At 39.0% G+C, this 21,840-nt stretch overlaps 1 protein-coding gene across 1 annotated transcript; it reads left to right on the top strand.

Annotated features, from left to right (window-relative positions):
* The first annotated feature begins 344 nt into the window (after positions 1–344).
* On the top strand, positions 345–20,699 carry ORC4 (origin recognition complex, subunit 4). The gene is made up of 14 exons (XM_010575195.1): positions 345–1,198; positions 1,526–1,597; positions 3,903–3,979; positions 5,690–5,780; positions 7,900–7,975; positions 8,385–8,470; positions 11,189–11,237; positions 11,746–11,897; positions 13,774–13,947; positions 14,286–14,372; positions 17,319–17,427; positions 18,741–18,836; positions 18,919–18,986; positions 20,189–20,699. Exons 2-14 carry the CDS (start codon positions 1,541–1,543, stop codon positions 20,375–20,377), a joined length of 1,311 nt encoding a protein of 436 aa, XP_010573497.1. The 5' UTR covers positions 345–1,198; positions 1,526–1,540; the 3' UTR covers positions 20,378–20,699.
* Positions 20,700–21,840: the final 1,141 nt, after the last annotated feature.

Here is a 21,840-nt window from a genome sequence, read left to right as displayed (position 1 = left end):
GCGGCGCGGGCGCTGCCGGGAGTGCGGCAGCGGGGCGGCGGGGCGAGAGCGGCCGTTAGTGCTGCCGCCGCCTCAGGTGAGGCGCCGGGTGGCGGGAAGGAGCGATGCGGGGGATGCGGCGTCCCCCGCCCAGGGGTTTGGCTTGTGTGAGGGGAGTAATGGCTGCCGCTGGCCCGCTGCTGTATAGGCCGGCGTCTCCGGGCCGCCCGCCCCACCGGGAGGTGGCTGGAGGCCGTTTCTGCTCGTCCCATCGGCGCGGGGGGTGAGGCGGGAGAGACCCCCCACACACACACCCCGGGGGAGCTCGGGGAGGCCGGGGGCTTTTTTCGGTTGGAAGTGGCACTGGATGGCTGAGGTGCTTCGGTATAACTTGGCCAGCCGCGGATGGAAACCGCTCCTCGTCCGGTTTTCTTGTTGCTATTGTGCTCCCGTTTAATTAATCTAACGGCTTCGGTTCAGCTTCCTTAGCGTTGTTTTCCCGCGCCTCGCACTCCCCTGGGTCTGGGTCCACAACGACTGCTTCGTTTCTCTATGTTTTTTTCTTTAGCAGCCGGTCTCGTTCTTCGCAGGCATAGCTGCTGTGCCAGGGGACTGAACAAGGCGGGCCTTGCAACAGAAGGAGCAAGACTGGGAGAAGAGGGGAACAGCTGTGCTAAAATGAGCGTAAATGGTTGCGGAGCAAGTCTGGGAAGCTTTCTGTTGACACAAAGAGGGAGAATTGTTTTTTACTCGTGCTGCTTATCTGTGGTTATTGTTATAAGCTGCAGCAGTATAAGCATAGATAGCTAACTGTTCCTATAAAAACTCAGTTGTCGTGACTTAATGTGATACTGTGCTCCTGTAGCTTGTTCCAGCTGTGGAAGCATAAATACATTGTTCCAAACTCTCTTCAACGCAATTAAAATGAATAAATTAGGCTTGGTGGTTGGTCAGCGGAGAAGGTGTACAAATGCCACTTGTTAGTACAACTTAGTTGAAGGCTATCGATTCGGTTGTTTGCAATAATGTGTCTGCAGTGTAAATGTGCTGGCTGTGACGCTCCTGGTTCTGTGTGAGGTCAGCTTGTATGCAGCTGTGCTGTCTTCATCGAACTTGGTATGTCATTCACAGACTCGTCAATGTCATCGTTGCCGTTAAGAACTTGCTAGAAGAGCTTGGAAGAAAACTTGAAGAAAAACTTTCATATCGGTTGCATTAGGTACTGTTTGCATTGCGTTGAAAAGCAGCCTAAAGCAAATGCTGTTCAGAAGTTGTATGTAAACGTGGATTTCATCTAATCAGAAATGAACTAAAACTGCTTCAGTCATTTGGGGTTTTTTTTTTGTACTAGTAAGGTGAACCAATAAATCTTCATCAGTTAAGAAACAATGCTTGTTACAGCTTAAGCTCTTATGAATGAGCAACTGCCTTGTGTTTGTTGTACTAAATTTAGTTTACTAACATCTTAAGTACAGTTTCTGACTAACAATTATTTGGAAAACAAAGTAATTTAGTATAACGCTTGTATTCTCTTTCCTATTTAAAGGTGAAAAGTTCCGCAATGAGTAAACGCAAGTCAAAGGAGAGCAGTGGAGCAAATGGAGACAGTATTTCACAGGTTAGTAGCATCTTTATTAGCTGACTTTGTTTTTAAGTTACGGACCTTTCCTGTCCTCTGCCATCCATGTCATTCTATAGTTTTTTACTAGACCAGGTAAAAGGGCATGCACAGATACTTGATGTAATTTCTAGGGCTGTAAGTGGTTTTTGTTCTGTTTGTATTCCGTATTTCTTCCAGCTTCTGTCCTGATGCTTGCTTGCTTCAAGTGTTATGGTAATGATCTACTTTTTGGAGTCTTAATAAAAATGGTAAAGGGTGGTCTTTCGCTTTTACAGCTGTTTGCGGCTATAGATTTGCATAAATCTATTATTATCTAATCAGATTCTTTATCTTCCAGTTTGTAGGGTGAATCAGAACCTAGGTGACTTTTTTAACAGCCTAGATTAGGCAGGGCAGCAGCTGCTGAACCAGTTTTCAGTTTGTTTGGGTTTTTTTTAAGCTTTATTCTTCTGTTTTCTCAAAGTGGCTACTTAAAACCTGTGATGCATTTTGTAGCAAATTACCTCTGGTTCAGTAATTTCTTATACTTTAATATCTTTCCCTCACTTACCTATAAAATTCCTTTATAGGAGGAAAACCTTTTCCCTTGTGGATGGACAATGCTGACTGTTCATTAAAACAGAATAAATCTGGAAATTAAATCAGTAAGACTTTAGTAGAACAACAAGAGTACTAAAAACTCAGGTATATGAGCACAGCTCGGATTAAAAAAGGATTCCTTTCATAAAGTGGAATTGTTAGTAAAATAGATTTTCTTATTGTTTTTCTATCCATTATTTGGTTTTGCTGAGGAGTACTACACAAAGGTGTGTCCACATGTATTTATTTTTAAACCAAACACCTAGAGCTGATGGTGATAATTCTGTCATAAATTATAAATTAGCTAAGCGTTAGAAGAAGATGTATCTTTGAGATACTAAAAGCCTGTTAGTAATGTACCTCAGAACAGTGTCCGATCAGCTAAAACGGGTGTGAATGAGTAACTGCTACCTAAGATGAGAGAAACACAAATCCTTCATGGTACAGTATTGTCTCCGTATATGTTTACCTGGGATAGAATGCTGCACTTATTTTCATTATTTCTTAGGATTCAGCAGAAATGAAAAAGGACTCGGTTAAGAGGTGCAACTGAAGAATGTAGAGAAAAAAACGTGGGGGGAAGATGAGCCAACTCTGATTAAGAGAATGGAAAACCAATGGTACAGATGTGCATGATAATGATATAGTTAGTTTTTAGGTCAGATGGCCATTCACTTAGACAGAAAGGCAAGGTGATTTTAAAGGAAAATCACTTCATTAACAGTTTGCGATTTAATCTCTGAAATTCTTTGACAATGAGCACTTAAATTGGACACCAAGCGTTATGAAAGGATGGAGCGTGCAGGTATTTTAGGATAGCTTAAATGAGGAATGGGGAGAAGTAGTAGTATAGAGTCCTGTAAATTTTTAAAAGATGGGATTGTCTTATCTGCGTGCTGCTAGTCAAGTGGTAGGAAGAATTCTGCTATGATGCTGAAGGTTGGCTGTTTGGGAATTGAAGATACAATTTTAAGTAACAGTTCTTAATGCGGAAAACAGAAGTCGGTGCAGATATCTAAAGATACCCCAAGGAGAACATCCAAACTAATAGTTAAAATGACTGTATTCACTGTGCGGTTTGAAGAACTTCAGAAGTTGATCTAAAAAGCAAGCTGGGTAGACTTCATTCCATCCTTTGTAAGCCATATATTACCTTCAGTTTCGTACTACTTCCTGTCCTCCTTCCAAACTGAACTGCATCTTCACAGGAACTGTAAATTTGATACTTTCTAACGTTTGAAGGCTGTAGGCTGCAATGTTGTTGCCAGTGGTGGAAAAAGTGTATTCACTGAGGACTGGGGGAAATAACTAAGTGGGTCGTTTTTTATTTAAGTCACCTGGTAAATGTTTTCTTGCCTGTATTACACAGTAAGTTAGAACTATGAATTAGATGAACTACTGACCTAAGTTTGGTGACAAGTATAACATTCCTTTGGGGGGGTGAAGGAAAGAAACTGTAGCAGAAGGGACCAAAGACACATATTGCTATAATTGAATTGAATTTTCCCTTTTCTGCTACAATGAGTCTGTTAAATATTCTGCCTACTGCAACTTCATTCTTACTTTCAAGACACAATATCATTGATGACAATTAAAGCTTACGTGTTACAGAGTAGTTGTGACACCACAGAAACGTGCATATTTTACTGCAGTCGTTACATTATTGGTACGTTCTGCTGTTTGAAGCCCCAAGCATTCTTCCTGTCTTGTGTTATATCCGTAGGTGCAAAAAATTTTACGTGAAAGATTCTGTCATGATTGTGCTACTGGAAAACTGTTTGGGATTGAACATCAGTACAGGTAAGTGAGCAGATTCAAATGCTAAGTAATTTCTACTTTAACCACAGTAGTAAAATAATCAGGTGAAGTCAGGATTTTCCGCTACCTCTGCTTTTCTAAATTATACAGGCTTAAATGACTTGCAGCACAATGCTTCTAAAAATTGTTTGCCTCAGTTTAAGTGTTTTTATACAACCATTCTGTCAGGCTCTGAGTTTTGGACTTCTTGTCCTTGTTTCAAATCTGTAATTCCTGAAATGCTTTTTTTTGAGCCTGAAAGGTACTTTAAGTGCATATTCTAAGGCTATGTTTAATGACCCGACCAAGCAAAATGTTAAATTTTCTTGTTGCAAATTTTTATTTTTACTTCGGATTTTTCTCCTGTTTATTTGTAACTGTGGTAAAAGTAAATCTTAAACCTTGGGCGCCGACATCGTGTTTCTTTAAGTAAAGACCCATATTTAAAGCAACCTACTTCTTGGGGTCATCCAATGCAGAGATTAGAGTTAGGAAGAAGGGACCTATTGTGACAATAATATACTATTCTAATACTAATCCTTTTACAGATGTAGGTCAAATTCTGAAAGTAACAAATGTGTATCTGAAGAATTGTTTTAAACAATCCATTTTTATGCGAGTTGAATTGCCTGATGTGAACGTTAGTTTCCTTTCCCTTACAGAAAGGAAAGTACCATTTCTGTTGTTCAAGGGTAGTGTGATATACATGCAGAGCTCACAGACGTGTTTATTGTTGTGAGAAAATGTATTTCTGTGATGTTAGTATTCTACAAAACAAGCCTCCCCTCTTTATATTGGAATTCTGAAAAACAGTTTACAGACTGTCTTCTACTTAATATGCCACTGGTGATGAATTATGCTGGAGAGAAAACACAATGAACTTCCCAGCTCTTAGTTTTTCTTTCCCAAGATGTATCGGGGCTCTTGGCTGTAGTTAGCTCTCGGATAGTGAATAAAACCACATGCATTTGCTACAGCTGTTCCATGATGACTCTATCACTTCCTTAGAAGCAATTCCATGATGTTAATATTCTAAGGAAAAAAAAAAAAAGGCATATTAAATGTATGCATTTGTAAATATTTGGGAATTGGAAGTGTCAGTAGTTGTTACAAGTACTTTAAATGTGGTACTAGGTAATAACTCTAGCTGAAGGTAATTTATAGTTGCTCTTTTTTCCTTCTTTTGAGTGGGAATAGAATGTGAAATTGAAGTTCAGTATTGCTGTTAGCATTCACAAACTTTGAATGCCTAAATTTAGCATATATTCAGTTTTATGAAGATTGTCAAAATTAATATATTCCACTACATTATTAATTTTTCCTGGTGTCAAGATTTCCTTCAATATGTTTGCCAGTCTTCCTTTTTTGTGAGCTATAGTGGTATCACGGAAAGCAATCTTGTTTCTTTCTCAAAAAAAAAAAAAAAAAAATTATTGAAGTCTGTCCTTTCATGGTAGAGAATTGTAGAACTTTATGGATTGGTAATACTCCTGACTTCTGCATGTTTTACTATTTTAAAATATTTTGAGAGCTGATCACTCAGCCTTTTGTACTTTATTGTATTACATTTTGCATGCCCTGAGTGTTGGCTCTGAGAGCAAGTTGAAATGTATCAAGTTTTCTATTATGTCCTAAAGATTCTCTGAATTTTCCATGATTTCAGTGAATGTTGCCTGGTTTGAAGTTTTTTACCTATTGCTGTTGTCAACACAGGCATCTGCTGGAACTGCTGAAACGAACTACAGTGCATGGAGAAAGTAATTCTGCCCTCATTATTGGACCCCGAGGATCAGGAAAGACTGCGGTATAAACATGTATTAAAAGTTGATACAGGGTTAAATTAAGCATGAGGTAGATAACCTTGCTGAAGTCCTGGGAGCTTTTGGAGCTAAATTTTCATCTCTGCCTCTTTTTAAAGAAGGAATTGCTAATTGTTTACACATAATTTCAAAACATTCTAGGACTTCTTGTGAGCTAATTCTGTTGAATAACAATATGAAGAAACTGATTTCCTAACAATCTTCTGGAATTTTTCAAATGCTGAGTTCCTAGTGATTTTGTAAAATAGAATAGCTTCATGTGCAGCTGACAAAAACACAAAAAACACACACACAAAAAATTGTGACCTCAATTCCTAGGAGGCAGAGTATTGTATGGTAGTTATAATTTACAAGTGTAGGTTTTGTATTTTAAAAGAACTCTTTTTAGTTGAGACATGTGAACAAATGACATCTAACTTAAGTGTTATATACTTTAATATTATGCAAACACTTAAGTCTTTTATGATTACATGAGTATATAATGTGATAAATAGGTTCATTGTTACTGCACGAAGTATTCAAGATTGAAAAATTACTTTGGAAGTCTTCCCAAGTGCTAATGCAAGTGGCCTTCAAGCTTTTAAATACAGTGGAATAGAAATAAATTAATAGATTGTAAACATATCCATGATACAGCTGACACCAATCATTCTGCCAGTTTTTTGATAGCTTGTTCTGCATTTCAAAACCAGTCAGTATTGTTACTTTCTTCTGTTACCCGTGATGCTTCAGATCAAGGATAATTGTCAAAATACTACGGAGTGGTGGTGGGGAAAGAGTTGATAAACCAGTGGCAAATAAGGTTTCTTCCACCTATGTACTTCCCGCTGGGCTTGAACTGGAGTTTATTTTTCCTTTCTTAGACTTACGGATTTGTGAAGTAAGCAACAAGCACTCTCATAGTGCAGAAAATAGTTTTTAGATTTTCTTGTATTTGCAATGTAGACTTTCAAGGTCCATTTGAGACTGTTGGATAAGGGGCTAGCCAGAATGGATGGCATCTGCTTATTGGGCGTAAACTTGAGAAACCAAGGGAATAAGCTTTTTTGTTCCAGGTTTCCATATAGTAAATGTTGGCAGCTGTAGTAAGAGTCTAACTGTATCTGCTTCTAAACACAATATCAATAGAAGAGTCTAGATGAGCTTTATACTACAAACAAATTGGAGTAAATGTGAAAGTTTTTAAAAAATCCGCAACAGAATAATCCCTCAAATACCACGTGCCCCCCAATCACCAAAACTCAAACTATGTTTATTATTTAAAGTTTAAATTTTCTTCCAAACCTTTTACATAAGGATAGTGAAGATGAAAATTCATCATCCTTCCTGCCAGAATATAAGTAAGCAAATTATGTATGCGAAATGAATGATTTTCTTATTCTATATCAAGTGAAAGATGTTTAGTTTTCAAAAAAGACTGCTGGAGACAAGAAAATTGTGTCTATATATGTATGTATACATACACATAGATGGGGTCTGCACAATCTCAGCTGAGGAAACAAAAGCAAAGAAGTAGCAAGTGAAAGAAAAATTAACATTTCAACTACTTGTACATATTTTAATATGAGTTCCTTATGACTTTTACTGAGAACAAGTTCTTGATGGACTGTAGATTTCAGGCCCCTAAGTTTTATAAGCAATTTAATGTGCAACTTCATTTTCTCTCATGCTTCCCAACTTCAAGAAGAAAAGAATAAGCATAGTGTCTTTAAAGATTTAAAGCAAATATTTTTGTTTACAACATCTAACGAAGCCAAATACTCTACTAACATAAGAGACAAATTCTGTCACATCTCAAAACTCGTAAAGGTTTTTTCATTAAGGCAGAAGCCCTAAATATTACTCCAAAAAATGAGTGACTAAAATACTGGAGTTATTTTTATATTTCTTTCCCTACTAATTCAGCAGAATGAACAAATGTAATTGCTATAGTCATGATAGTGAATGTGAAGTTGTCATTTTAGTGTTTTAGTCTTGAAAATACTCAAACATTGTTACCTAATGAAACTGCACATACTGTTTCCTATCTGATAATATCCATTTGTACACTTTTTTACTGTTAATACTTTAATCTTGTAAAGAAATTATGTATCTTTTTCCTAGTTATTAAATCATGTCTTAAAAGAGCTCACAGAAATGAAACAAGTTAGAGAGAACCTCTTGGAAGTTCATCTGAATGGCAAGTAATGCAGCATAATTCAAATGTTATGTTATATTCAGTTGTTATGTATTGTATGTACCGAACAAAAATTTTGGTTTCAGCAGTTGTAATCTAGCCTTGGTTACAGACACATTTGTCTGTGAGCTCCAAAATGCCTTCCCATCTTTGTATCTCTCTATATAAAGAGAACTTTTGTGCTTTTAATGACTTTTCAAAATGTTAAAAATCAGTTCAATTTTGACCAAATTGTTTTGAGTAACCACTTATTACATATGGAAAATGTCCAGTGTTAATTTATAAAAAGGCATAGCTTTATAAGGCTGGAAATGGAGGGAAGCTTCTGGATAAGTTTCTAGTGGCTGTAGATGTGGCCTCTTGGAATGAAGGAGAACTGCGAGTTCTTGATGAAAAAATCATTTTCTTTCAGGGCTTCTGCAAACCAATGATAAAGTGGCCCTGAAGGAGATCACTAGACAGTTGCACCTGGAAAATGTGGTTGGGGATAAAGTTTTTGTAAGTATTGACTTTATTATACTCTTCGCTTATCTCCCTCAGAAATCCTTGCCTAGAAAACTAGCTTTATAGAATACAGCTTGTTGAGACCGAATGGGCTCTGAGAATTTATTAGCAAAATTGCAATGGGCCGACTCGGTCTTCTGAAAGCTTTCTCTTTTAAAATATTTAATAATTGATGGCAGTAGTGAACTGTGGCAGCATTCACCTGTGAAGACCCTGGTTTACAAACACTTAAAGCATGCCAACAAATACTCGCGTTCTACACAAGTGCTGAACGTTACATTTTGCTAGTTGAGCAACATTAATGCGTCCTGATACTTTTTCAAAAAAACATCAACTTTGACTTAGAGAAGGAGGAAGAATGGAAAGGCGCTCTAAACATTTACTTCAAGCTTCAGAATGAAACAAACATTAAGCATTCAGAAGAGACTTTGTTCAGAGGGGTAGAGCATTTTGGAAATACCAGCTTTAACATTTCAAGACAAAGAGTAAGCAAGTTAACCAGTCAAAAAGCAGTATCTTTAGTATATTTGCAGCCTTTTGTAGTTCATAGGGAAATCTATCCAGGCTTCCTAGAGCTCTCATTTTGCATAGGATATCTATTAAAATATTTGCTTCTATTGACCTTTTCCCAAAAAGAAGAAACTCATTTCTATTAGTAGTAAAGTCAGTAAAAAAAGAATAACTGAAGTGCTTCAGATTAAATTTCACTCATCTGCGTGTGAAATAACTTGGGCTGGTGATCTGGGCTACCCTGGTTGTTGCCTGTGTTGTGGTTTAAGCCCAGCCAGCAACTAAGCACCATGCAGCCGCTCACTCACTTCCCCCCACCCAGTGGGATGGGGGAGAGAATTGAGGGAAGAAAAAAGTAAAACTCATGGGTTGAGATAAGAACAGTTTGATAGAACAGAAAGGAAGAAAAGAATAATGAGAAGAATAACAATAATAAAATGACAATAGTAATAAAAGAATCGGAATATACAAAACAAGTGATGCACAATGCAGTTGCTCACCGCTCACCAATCCATGCCTGGATAGTTCCTGAGCAGCGATCCCCCTGGCCAACTCCTCCCCCCACTTTAAATACTGGGCATGACATCACATGGTATGGAATGTCCCTTTGGCCAGTTTGGGTCAGCTGTCCTGGCTGTGTCCCCTCCCAACTTCTTGTGCCCTTCCAGCCTTCTTGCTGGCTGGGTGTGGGAAGCTGAAAAATTCTTGACTTAGTCTAAGCACTGCTCAGCAACAACTGAAAACATCAGTGTGTTACCAACATTCTTCTCATATATAGCACTATACCAGCTACTAGAAAGAAAATTAACTCCATCCCAGCTGAAACCAGGACAGCCTGTTATTCAGTGAGTATTCTTGAGAGGCCATCTTCTGGTACGACAGAAGGTCCTTCTGAGCATCATCTACTACTCCTTTGCTCTCAGATAGGGCCTTTGAGATTGGCAGAGTTCACACCATTGCGAGTCACGCATAATACTGATCCATGTGGCTAAAGCAGAATTATGAGAGGCGAGAAAGGTGAGATCTCAATAGATGAGGTTTATTTTCATCAGTTGCTTTTGGAAAGCTAAAGAGCTAAGATGTTACTGCTTTAGTTAAGAGAAACTGGAGAACTAGGTTAGTGTGGAATACAAGATGAAGTGTAGGTTGTAGTTATTAGGCTTTATTATCTTTTGGAAATGCTTGCTTCTTAGGCTGGGCTTTGGTTTCTTACTTATCGCAAATGAATTTAGATACAGAGAATGGAAAACCTTTCTGGTGGTGAGCTAAAATTTTCCCAAGTAGAGTTGCAGTAATGAAAGGAAATAGCAAGTATTTAATTTCAGCCTAGCTGTTTGAATGAATTGTCTTTTCAACAAAGAACTAGAACAACCTTCCAAGGTCCACAGTTCCACTACCAAAAATGCTGGAGGCAAAACTGGACATAAATATGTTTAATTCCCCTATAATTTTCCCCATTAAGTTATTGTGGAGTACTACTTTAAACTCTTAGCCATCTAACCCCTTTGTTTGCACACAGGCATGGAAACATACTGGTTTGCACGAATGTCCTTACTTTTCTTGATAGAAACTTTTCCTTTCTTAGCTTCTGCAACTCACATTCAAAGAGTAGATTGGCTTTTCTGCCTTCTTTGATAGGCCTTGTGGTCTTCAGTTATTTCCCATCTCACAACTTGTGTGCTTGAGAGTGTGTAAATGTGTGTGTAACTGAAGCAGGATGGTCATAGCAACTCATTGTTTTCTGCCATGAATATTTGATGCTTTCATCTAATGAGGTTGCAAGTTAAAAAACTGCATACCGATCATTCTCAGTGGAACACGTTAGGTGGCAGTTTTTGCATGTGTGTAGATGGAAAATGAGTATGCAGTAGCTATTTAAGGAAAGATAAAGCTACTTGTAAATTTAGCTTATTGTAGACATTCTTCTGATAACTAATTTTTGCCTGTCTGAGGCAGTTAGTTTGGGGTTTTCACACTGGAAAGAAGTGGATCAATGTAGAGTTAACTATCAGTTTTCCTATCCTGAAGAGGTTATGATTGTACAACATGAAGTAATGCTGTAAATTTTTGAATAGGCACTGGTTTTGAAAGCAGGGTTTTAGAAGGAAACGGCCTTCATTACATACCTGAACTTGATGTAGTTACACAATTCTGAGAATTACATTGAAAATCTATTGTGAAACTTTTTTCTTTTCTGTGTAGGGCAGTTTTGCTGAAAATCTTGCGTTCCTTCTTGAAGCTTTAAAGAAAGGTAAACACTAGTAGCCCCTGTTCTGATACAGTGTGTGTGTCACTTGACTGAAAAGTTAGCATATACATGTTTTTTTATCTACTTGTACAAGTGGTATGAAGAAATCTAGCCCAAGAATATGTCATGCTTACAAAATAATGTGAAAAATACATAATACTAAACAAACTAACATATCTGATGCCATAAAGGCTTGCATGTGATGGTCAGCTATGAAGGAAAGATTGTTTTATCCAGATTGAAGCTATTAAAAATGTTTTTTTAAATATTTGCCATAGAAGTCTGTCTTTCCTTGCAACCAGAAATGATGCTTGACAGAATACTACAAAACCTTACCAATTTTTCAGTGTGTTTTTCTTTTTACTGTTGTAGCAGTACATATGTGAAAGGAGGGCTTAGTGAAAAGCTAAAAGAAAATATGTAAATTGTTAAAACTGGAATTTGTGAAGGCTGTAGAGATGGAAGTCTGATGATGATCTTACCATAATAACTTTCAAAATTGCTTTCTCAGGAGATCGAACTAGCAGTTGTCCAGTCTTGTTTATACTGGATGAATTTGACTTGTTTGTTCATCACAAGAATCAGACACTGCTCTATAACCTCTTTGATATATCCCAGTCAGCACAGACTCCAGTAACAGTTATTGGACTCACTTGTAGACAGGTAAGAAGTTGTGCTTTCTCATTCAAAGTTTTTAGCTGTTTTAAAGAGACTTTTGTCTTAGGTGGAAGGTTTTCTCCTCTCCTGGAACCTTACTTAATTTACTAAGAGTCTTTTCTCAATTATCCATTTTTCTGATGTTTGAATTGGGAAGGGGGATAAAAAATAATAATAATTTGTGCTGAGAGCAAACTTAGATGAACAAAACACTGCAAAGCCTTCAGTATTACTGCTAGAGGAGCAGGTTTACATTCCTAAGGAGACACAAGGCTGTTATCCTCTATTACTGCAGAAGGGCCATATTTATCCATGTGGCTGTTTTCTATTATACTGTCGTTCACTCTTTGGAACGTTCACTCTTTGGCGTTTCAGTTTCTCGGTCAGCAGTTGGTAACAACAGACTTGTATTAACCTACAGCGTTTAAATCATTGTTTGGAGGACAAGGAATTTTTTTTAAGCAAACGCATCAGTAGGTCACTTTTGTTGTAATAGCATATTCAAAATGGGTTTAAGATCCATGTTAAACTTGCTGTGATTTTTACAGTGACATTGTAAGGAACTGTGGACAGATTAGGTGTATACTGTGAAATAATTACTTTGTAACACTATGGAAGCTGATACTTTATAAAAATTATACTGTTTATTCAAAAAAACTGGATTGGTGGTGAAGATAGCCAGGTTATGACAAGAAGAAGAATAATTAAAATCTTTCATTTATGCCTGAATCTGGGGTTGATTAGGTTTAGGCGATATTTAGCTGGGCAAATTTCTGGAAGTTAGTAAAATAGTTGATAGATGATTTAATAAAATACAATTTTTTTTCTTTGGCTTCATTACTGCCCTGAGTCTAGTATCCTAACCACCCATTATTTAGAACCCTGTATTGCTCTGCTTTTGAATGTAATTAAGGGAGAGTCTTCAGAGCCTGTACCATGGTTTTGGTGATAGCTGTTGTTTCTGAGGGGTTTTTTGGGAGTTTTGGGGGTTTTTTTTTGTTTGTTTTCTTTTAAATCACTGGTCCCTGTTGCATGTGACTTCTAAATCAAATGGGGTCTTTATATTATGCACTGTTGGCTCTCTATTTACTCTTACTGCTCTCTTTTTGGTGCAGAATTTCAGTATTCTTAAAGCCTTTTCTTAGTGCAAGTAAAAACACCAAAACCAACACACAACAAATGTTTAAAAACCGAAAAGGCCTACCCTGAATTCCTAGAAACTGGGAGTGTAATCATTGTGTCCCAGTATACGGTAGGGGAATAGTACTGTGTTTCTCTAAATGGATGAGTACCACAGCTTGTTTCTGATGCCAGTCTATTGCTATGTGTTCTGAGAAAAGGAAGCTTTTCTCTATTACGTTCAACCAACAACCTGATGGCAGACTTGCTTAGTTCTGTGTGACAATCTTAAAAGATAAATATTGGCTCTTAAGTTTTGGGTTTTTTTTTTTTTAAGCGGGATTCTTCCAGTCTGACAAAAGGCATGTGAACTGACAGCTGCCAACCTACGTATCTACTATATAGAGAACTTGTCTAGAGCCATGATAGGCTGAAACATCTTGAATGCAGACTTAAGTAACTGAAACATTTACATAATCTATGGAGAAATTTTGCCGGGTATCCTAGCAACTAATTATCCTGTATGATGTAGTGCATCACATGACTTGGGTAAATGGCTAGTTGTTAGGCATTTCAAGGCATATCAATTATAATAATTAGCAAAGGTCTTGTTAGAACATTTTAAGCCTAAGAATTGAATAATTCTTTTTTTTTTTTAACATGATTTACTTTGGTGTTTTCTCTTGGTAGTTTTTACTGTAGCAAAGAATGCACTAAATGCATCTGCTTTTTTTAATTATTATTTTTACTTTTTTTTAACAAGGATATCCTGGAGCTCTTGGAGAAGAGAGTAAAATCAAGGTTCTCTCACCGACAGATATATTTGACGAATTCCTTTGATTTTAAACAATACATTAGGATATTCAAGGAACAGCTTTCTCTTCCTGCTGGATTTCCTGATGAGTCTTTTGCACAAAAATGGAATAAAAATGTTCAGGTATTCAAAGTTCTTTATAGTTGGTGTTTTAGTAAAACTTCTAAAGGAAGACCAGTTTATAAGTGTAAAGCCTTTACCTAAGATTAGTATTTCCTTTCGCTATCTGAGTTTGATATGGAATAAATTGAATTGTGATAGAGAATCTTTGCTTATTGAAGTCTGGAGATAAAATTAGAAGTGTCACAAAAAAAGACCAGAAAGTTAAGGTTAGACTTGAAGAAATTGTATTGTCAAGCATAAGCTGAGCTCTTTCTGAAAGTTACCTGACTGGTATTTTGTCAGGTGAGTATGAAATGATTTGGTGAGATGATGAAAATATCACTTAAATTCTTTTTTAGCATCTCTCAGAGGATAAAACTGTGCAAGACATGCTGCAGAACCTTTTTCACCACACTAAAGATCTGCGCTCACTTCATTTGCTGTTGGTATGTATTTGGATATGCATATAATATCTTCTTGATTTACAATAATCAGTAAACAACGCTTGTATTTTTCAAGCCAGTTATCTGAGCTTTACTTGAAACATCTTTTTTATTCAGCAGGTTTTTGACAGTCCTGGCTTCTTGCATGCTTTATCAGTCCATGCTTTACTAATGAATTTGAGTAGTTCCAATTTCTGTAGCAGTTATGTTGTGAGGGTGTACTGTTTAATTGAAGTGATGGTGGGGTTTTGGTATTTAAAATAACTTTTGCCAAGTCTTTCCATTTATAAAGCAAAACTGTTGGTGAAATACTTTCAAAGTATTTTTACCTTTCTGAGATTCTTTTTGGTTGCTGGTGAGTCCTGAAAACTGCTTGTACCAAAATACTTTTTCTACCTTTAAGTCTGCTGCTGTAGCCAAATATTCCTCCATTCCTTCTCTTTCACTAAATCTGTCACTATTTAATAAACCTGCTTCTCTTCATCAATATCCATCTTCTTCAAATATCAATAAATTTTGGTGCCTTTTTTTTTTAAACTATGGTCTCTTACCGTATTCTTGCATCACTTTAGCACTCTCCACTTTGTCTTCCTCCTGACGCTGTTAGAGTTTGTCTGTGTTCCTGGCCTGTTTCCTGAGCTACTCTTGAATTACTGTCAGTGTAGGTATATGCACTTTTGACATAAAAGCAGACGGTGCTGCATTTGGAGTAACTGTCACTTTGAGCTAAACTATACTATTTGTTGTTGTCATCCCTCTTCCCACTCCTCCTTCCTCCTAAACCGTTCTTGCAAGGATGCTCCTGAGCACAGATTACTTGCATTTATGGACTAGTTGCTCCTGGATACCTCTTCAGTAAGAGTGTTCCCATGTGTCTACAATCTTGTTATTCACACAGAGGAAATGCTTTTGAAATGCTTTTTCTATCACTTCCAGTTTCTTCTTATGCAGAGTATCAGATAAAATCACTTTATGAACTGTATGATTAGGGACCACTTTGTTTTCCAGAGCTGGTTGCGTATGTGGAGCAATTCATGTAGCCCAGATGCTGTCTGGAATTCCTCTCTTAGTGTGATGCTAGTCTAGGAAATGTGATCTTAATCTTTTAAATGTTGAGGTGCTGGGAGCCTGAGGCTACTAACCCTTAGCAATACTGAGACGGAAGTTAATTCTGATCTTCCGAATGACCATGTTATCTGGCATCAAGGGCCTGAGGAAGCTTTCAGAATTTTACTTGGTAGCTTCAACCTTTCCCAGTTATCTTGGAGAGAAGAAAGGCCTCACTGTGTGGAGAAAAATTAGACTGCTGCCTTCCTGTTAACTCTGAGAGAAGACTTCTGTATTCAGTAAGTAGGAGGTAATGCTGACAGTGAACTTCCCTCTATCACGACAAATGAGCTGAAGCTTAACACGTGGTCAGGTTCTCTTGGAGGGTCTCTTATTTTTTTTTTTTAATCTGCCTCCCTCACTTCTGTTTTTTAATGTAGTTAATATGGATGCAATAACATTCATTACAGACGATAAGTAACACTTATTTAACCATCTTAAAATATCTGTGTGCTGCTGTCAGTGTGAAAAGCCCACTAAACATACCTGCTTATCTTGTGTTGTGCAAGTATTCAGATTTTAACCTTCAGCTCTGTGGTGGGCTGTTCTTGGACTCTTTAGTGCTGACAGCTTTTCCCAACACTGGGTTTATAACCACTGTGAGAACTAGATCATGGACTTCCTGCTCTAGTTCTGAAACATGGAGCCTGATCAGAGTCTTTTTTTTTTTTTTTGTAGTCCTCTGTTTACTTGAGTTAGTTACAAGATTGCAGATCATTTCTAGTTTAGGGGCACCCAGTTCTGTCCTGTGGCTTGAATGAATGCCACAAAAAGAGCTGATGGCTATCTGAATAGCCTCCCTTTGTGCTCCAGGGTGTGTCAGAGCTGAGGCTGAAGTTCCTGATTGTTTTTTTCAGCATTTTCTGAATTCTTCTGTTAAAGGGGGCTTTTTCACTCTGAAGTCATCTTGCTTATAAGAGTATATAATACATATTCTAGTACTTCTGTAATTCTTCTGTATTAGCTGAAGTGTGGATTAATTGCCCTGCAGGATGAATTTTTCTTTACTTCTGAAAATCTCTAGGAGTCTGCCATTTGAGCTGGTGAGAGAAGCTTTGTGATGGGCAGTGTGGTGGTGGTGAGGGTTGCAGCTACTCTTGCTAATGACCTGCTTTTCTGTAGCAAGGACTTGTTCTCAATGACCAGCTGTTTTCCAATAACATGTAGTGCTCCCCATCACTCTGCATTGTCAGATACTTAAAGCTTTAAAGAGCAAGTGAAGGGCACTGCAGTGTGCCCACTGCTGTATAACAGCTTGTGGATAATACTAGCTTGGGAAGAGTGGTGTCAGAAGAGGTCAGTTAACTATGTATTTGTTAACTTACATTTGTTCAAAAGTCACTTTCTGTGACAGGTAGTTGAAGATTGTTAAGATTCAAATTGCAACTAGGTGAGACTTCAGCAAATGCTCTGAAGGGGTTACTTGTATTCTGTAAACCAAGGTGCCTTCAGACGCCTTCTTAGTACTTTCAGTGACAGGAGTACGCTGTAGCTCTGTGTACAAAGGTACGTTTAAAATAGTTGTAAGTCATTCTTACAGCAATCACTGAAGTATGCTAATCCATTAAAATTAATATAAACAAGTTAATGAGTGTTTATCTCCTCTAGTGAGGAGGCTTTCAAGTTTTAAGCCTGGAAAACCTTCCTGGCAAAATGTCGTTGTAGCTACCAGCTATTTACAAGGTTTTCAGTGTGAGCCTCCTGTGTGTGTAGGGCTTTATTCATTAATGTTTCCAGTAGGTGACTCCAGGGGAAATGTGTTCTTCTGCATTCCATCTCCAAGTAGAAAGTATGTCTGGTAATTAGTAATTAAATGAAAAATGTCTTCTGCTTTATTTTTAGATGCTTGCCGTAAGTAACGTTAATGTGCATCACCCGCTTATCACTGCATCAGATCTTCATGAGGCAAGCAAGCAGTCTAGAATGGACTCAAAAGCAAATATTGTACATGGTAAAGCTCAGCTGTTTCCCCAAAATGTTCCTTAGGAGTATGGAATGTGTCAAGTCCCTCCCTGAAATTCTCCTGATGTGTGAGAGATTGTACAGGGCAGTGTCCCCTGTCGGTATGGGCTGCATGGGGAATACCTCCACCCGTGGAGTCTGCTCTCCGCTGGTTTGCGTGGATGTAACAATGCCGCATAAACCAGAAATGGAGTTACATGATAGTGGATATAAATCCTACTATGTGGGGAGCTCGGGCAGTGCACTGCTACGATGCAGGCTGACAGCTGTCAGTACCAGACAGCCTGTGTGGTGCTGCAGTGCTAGCCAGGGAAAGCACCCGTAGCCTGGGCAAAGGAACCAGCCTGGGCAGGGTTTCTGTTCTGTTTAAGTGACGGAGGAAGATGCTGATGTCTTCCTGCCAGAGCTGGGAGGTGGAGGATACTGAGGACACTTTGGCTGGGAGCTGTTGCAACAAATGCTCCGAGAATTGCAATAGTCTGTGCTTGGATACGTACAAGATGGGAGTATGTAGTTGAATTCTGTGCTCTCGGGACTACAGCGGCGTGCGCTTACCTGCCTTTAACTGAGCTTCTGCTAATGCTGTACTGACACCTCTAGTGTGTTTCTATGTGCTGCTGCTGCATTTGAGAGGTCTGAGGGTTCTCCCTTTCCAAACCTCGGTAGATGGGGCGTACTGAGCGCTACGCTTAAGTTTTCTTTGATAAGCATTTTGGAACCTGTGCAAACAGTGAGAAGAAATAAATGTCTCCTGGTGATGATACTAAGCCTAAATATAGTTACAGGAGGAATTGCTTCCCTGATCAGGAAAAGTTAACTTAGCCCATTGCTTCTCTATGGCTCCCAAATTTTACAGGCTTTAGTTTGGCTCAGCCCTGTGATTCTCAAAGTCTCCTTAGTACTGTGGAGCTAATTTGTCACTTCTTTAGCTTTGAAGAGTGAATAACGTCTTCAAACTCTCATTTCATGACTTGCTATATAGTAGCAGGGAGATCGTCTTGGTGCTGCTAAAATTGTGTCATGCTGTCCAATCTGCAATTAAGCTTTTTCTTTAAATTTCTTGCTTTTTGATGGAAGCAGCCCATTTCTTAACATTCTTGCTTCAAATATCTGGAAAATCAATGTTCTCTTATCTAGCCTCTCCAATTCTGGATTTTTTTTTTTTTTACATTATGAAGATATATAACACAAATAGGTGAGGCCTACAGCGTATAAAAATAGCGGAATAAAAATAGTATGTGAACTGCTTGCATTCCCGATATGCTTAAGAGAAATATTTAGAGTTCTTGTCTTTCCCTCTAGGTTTGTCTGTCCTGGAAATCTGCTTAATTATAGCTATGAAACACTTAAATGATGTTTATGAAGGAGAACCATTTAACTTCCAGATGGTTTACAACGGTGAGAGAAATACATGAACTTTACAAACACTAAATGATTTACTTTCCCCTAACTAACTTTTTTTTTCCTATTACTGATACAGAATTCCAGAAGTTCATACAAAGGAAGGCGCATTGTATGTACAACTTTGAAAAGCCGGTTGTCATGAAGGTAAGCCTGAAATGTAGGGTTTTGTTGTTGTTTTTTTTTTTTTAAATTTATTTTATTGTAGATTATTTAGATGTTGGGTTTTTTTTTTCTAGTGCACAGACTGGAGCAGTCACACGCAGCCTTAAACTGGGACAGGGTGCTTCAGGGTGGTGAGAACCCCCCACTCTCGGAGCAGGCAGCTGGGGCAGTGGGTTTGGGCAGCGCCTGGCCACTGCTCGCCTTCCCTGGGACGGGGAGCTCAAGGCCGTCCCAAGCTGCTCAATAGTTACGCTTGGAAGAGTTTAGCACCAGAGCGAGGACTCTATTTCAAGTGAGCTGAACTGATGTAGCACTGGGGTTCAGCAAGAATGACTGTATCAGAAATGGCTTCCAAAGGAGAGGTTTGAGTATATGCGTAGCTATCATCAGGTTGCTCATCCCCTTCTGCTGTTTAGAAGTGATGTCTCCAAAATTTAAATTAATTGTACCACATCAAAAACCTGTTTTCCTTACTCCAAGCCCCACTAGGTCTGGCTGGTACATTGAATCAATTTGTAGCCTAATAGGGCTGGTTTTGCCTCAACCAACTACTGCCTGAAATGCAAACTGAGAAGGGCGTTTTGGTTACAAACCTGATCCCCGGGGGCCTTCTGGGCTGTCACTCCATGAAGGTCACTTTGCCAGGCTCTGCTCAGGGACCTGGTCGCAGGGCGTGATCCTGCTGCACTGCAGCCGCCAGAGCGCTGGTCACGCAGGGGCTGTGTTTTCTGTCCCTAAACTTCACCCAAGGACCCGCAGCTGTTCAGTGGTCAAAGCTGTCTTCCTGTCTTGCAGCTTTTAGGTGGAGCAGCCTTGGTTTCTGATTCAATGTTATTCATGAATGACACTTAAACTGGAAATCATGTAATGCTTGTCTGTGCACTTGTAACTGACTATTCCAGTTGTTTCCCAGAATAACAAAAGTAATTTCTAGTCAGTGATGCATACACCAGATTTCAAATACTATTTCTTTAAGAAGAAAAGTGAATTCTGTTTCAGCTGGTACAGCTGATGTGGCTTTGCTATCTGTGCAAGAGGGCATAAGGTAAAACAGAGCTGGCACTTAATGTCTGTCTGTCTGGGATTGCACATCACAGGTTTCTGTCAAACCAGTGCCTTAAGAACGAGCAGTACAGCCCCAAATGATGTTATCTTCCATTTCCTCATTTTTCCTTCTTTTTTAGGCATTTGAACACCTGCTACAACTGGAATTAGTAAGACCAATAGAAAGACCATCTGTACGTGCTCAGAGAGAGTACCTCTTAATGAAACTGCTTTTGGACAACAATCAAATCATGGATGCTTTGCAAGCGTATCCAAACTGCCCGACGGATGTTAAACAGTGGGCAGCCTCGTCACTCAGTTGGCTGTGAGCTCTTTGGAACTTGCGGTATCACATTCTAGATCCAAGCTTTTGGAGTTAGCTGTAACTCCAGAAGATGTAATGTTTACCTTACCCACAGCAGGGTGTTCAGATTAATAAATTTTTGGAATAAGCTTGCTTTGCTGATGGATTTGGGATTTTGTTTTTTAAGGAGAATGTATGTATACTGATTTTACCTTCTAATGGCTAAATCTGACTTAAATGCTGAGGCAGTTCAGCTCAGCCCAGTGCTAACTCATTTCCGCACACAATTTCTGCTTTGCAGAAATCAAAGCTCTTTCTTTGGTGTGTCTCAATCTCCGATTATGAGCGCCTTAGATACTGGCTGCCACTAATGGCGGTGGGTCTCATGCTGTGAATTCTGAAGCACAGATCCACCTCTAATGCAGTTTAAAGCTCACTCTGAGTGTACTTTTTTTTTTCTCATATTTGACTTGATGTAGAAAACTGGCTTTGGAGTGTTTCTAGTGACAGATGCGTATGAATGGCATATACTACTATATATGTACTTCCAAGGTGCAGTATGAGAAGGATGCTCCTTCCCAGGTGAGAATTATCCCTGGTTGGGTTATTGCCCCAGGAAGGAAGTACTGTGTACAGCTGAGTCGCTGGAATCGCCCCACCCTGCTTAGGATGGTGGCTGTAAGTAGCAAGGGACAGGCCCAGCTCTAACCCTCCTGTTAAGTTTCAGAAAGGATGACGTGGAAGGGCTGACAGCTTGCTCTGTCCCAAGTAAAGAGTAAGTGAGCTTGCTCTTACCTTACAGCCTGTATGATGATTACGCTTTTTTAGCAGCCCAGCAGAAGACATTTCAGTGATGTTTGTTCATGCTTGGGACCGCTTCCTTCTGGGTTCATGCAAAACCCTTCTTTTCAGTCAAAGGGCTATTGATTTTGCTCTTCACTGCTTCATAAAGATATTTTCTAGGCACCTGCACACCTTGAAGAGCAGAGCAGTGCTATGAAAAGCAGCAAAATCAGTAACAGGACTGTGCTAACTTTATGATCGAGGTCCTGTCAGCAATGGCTTAGATAACCTGCATGATGCTATTAGAATGGAACACTTGCAAACTGTAAATGAAAAAGTTGTTGCAATATTTTGGCATCAGGCTCTGCACACCGCTGGGGCCCATTACACCAGTTTTAGCACCATGGCACAGACTGCAGTGGGAATAGGGGTTGCAGCACGCAGAACAACTGTGAGGTCACTGGAGCTGTTCGCTGAACTGGTGTCCTCCCAGGAGCACTCTGTGTCAGGGAGTCCACCTGGGTGCTCACCTCCGAAACCCTCCTCAGGGCCCTGCTGGTTAAAAAGGAGGGGAGGGTGACAGGGAAAGGAGAGTTCTCCATCAGAAATGCTGGAGGTGACGCAGATTCTGCCTTTGCTTCCCCACCGCATTTAGACTGCACTGTCTCTGTTCTTTTGGGGTTTTTTCGGCCACAAAACTTACCC

This window comes from Haliaeetus leucocephalus, unplaced genomic scaffold, assembly GCF_000737465.1.
Source record: "Haliaeetus leucocephalus isolate CR32 unplaced genomic scaffold, Haliaeetus_leucocephalus-4.0 Scaffold451, whole genome shotgun sequence".
NCBI lineage: Eukaryota > Metazoa > Chordata > Aves > Accipitriformes > Accipitridae > Haliaeetus > Haliaeetus leucocephalus.
This window is presented reverse-complemented; position numbering and strand designations above follow the sequence as displayed.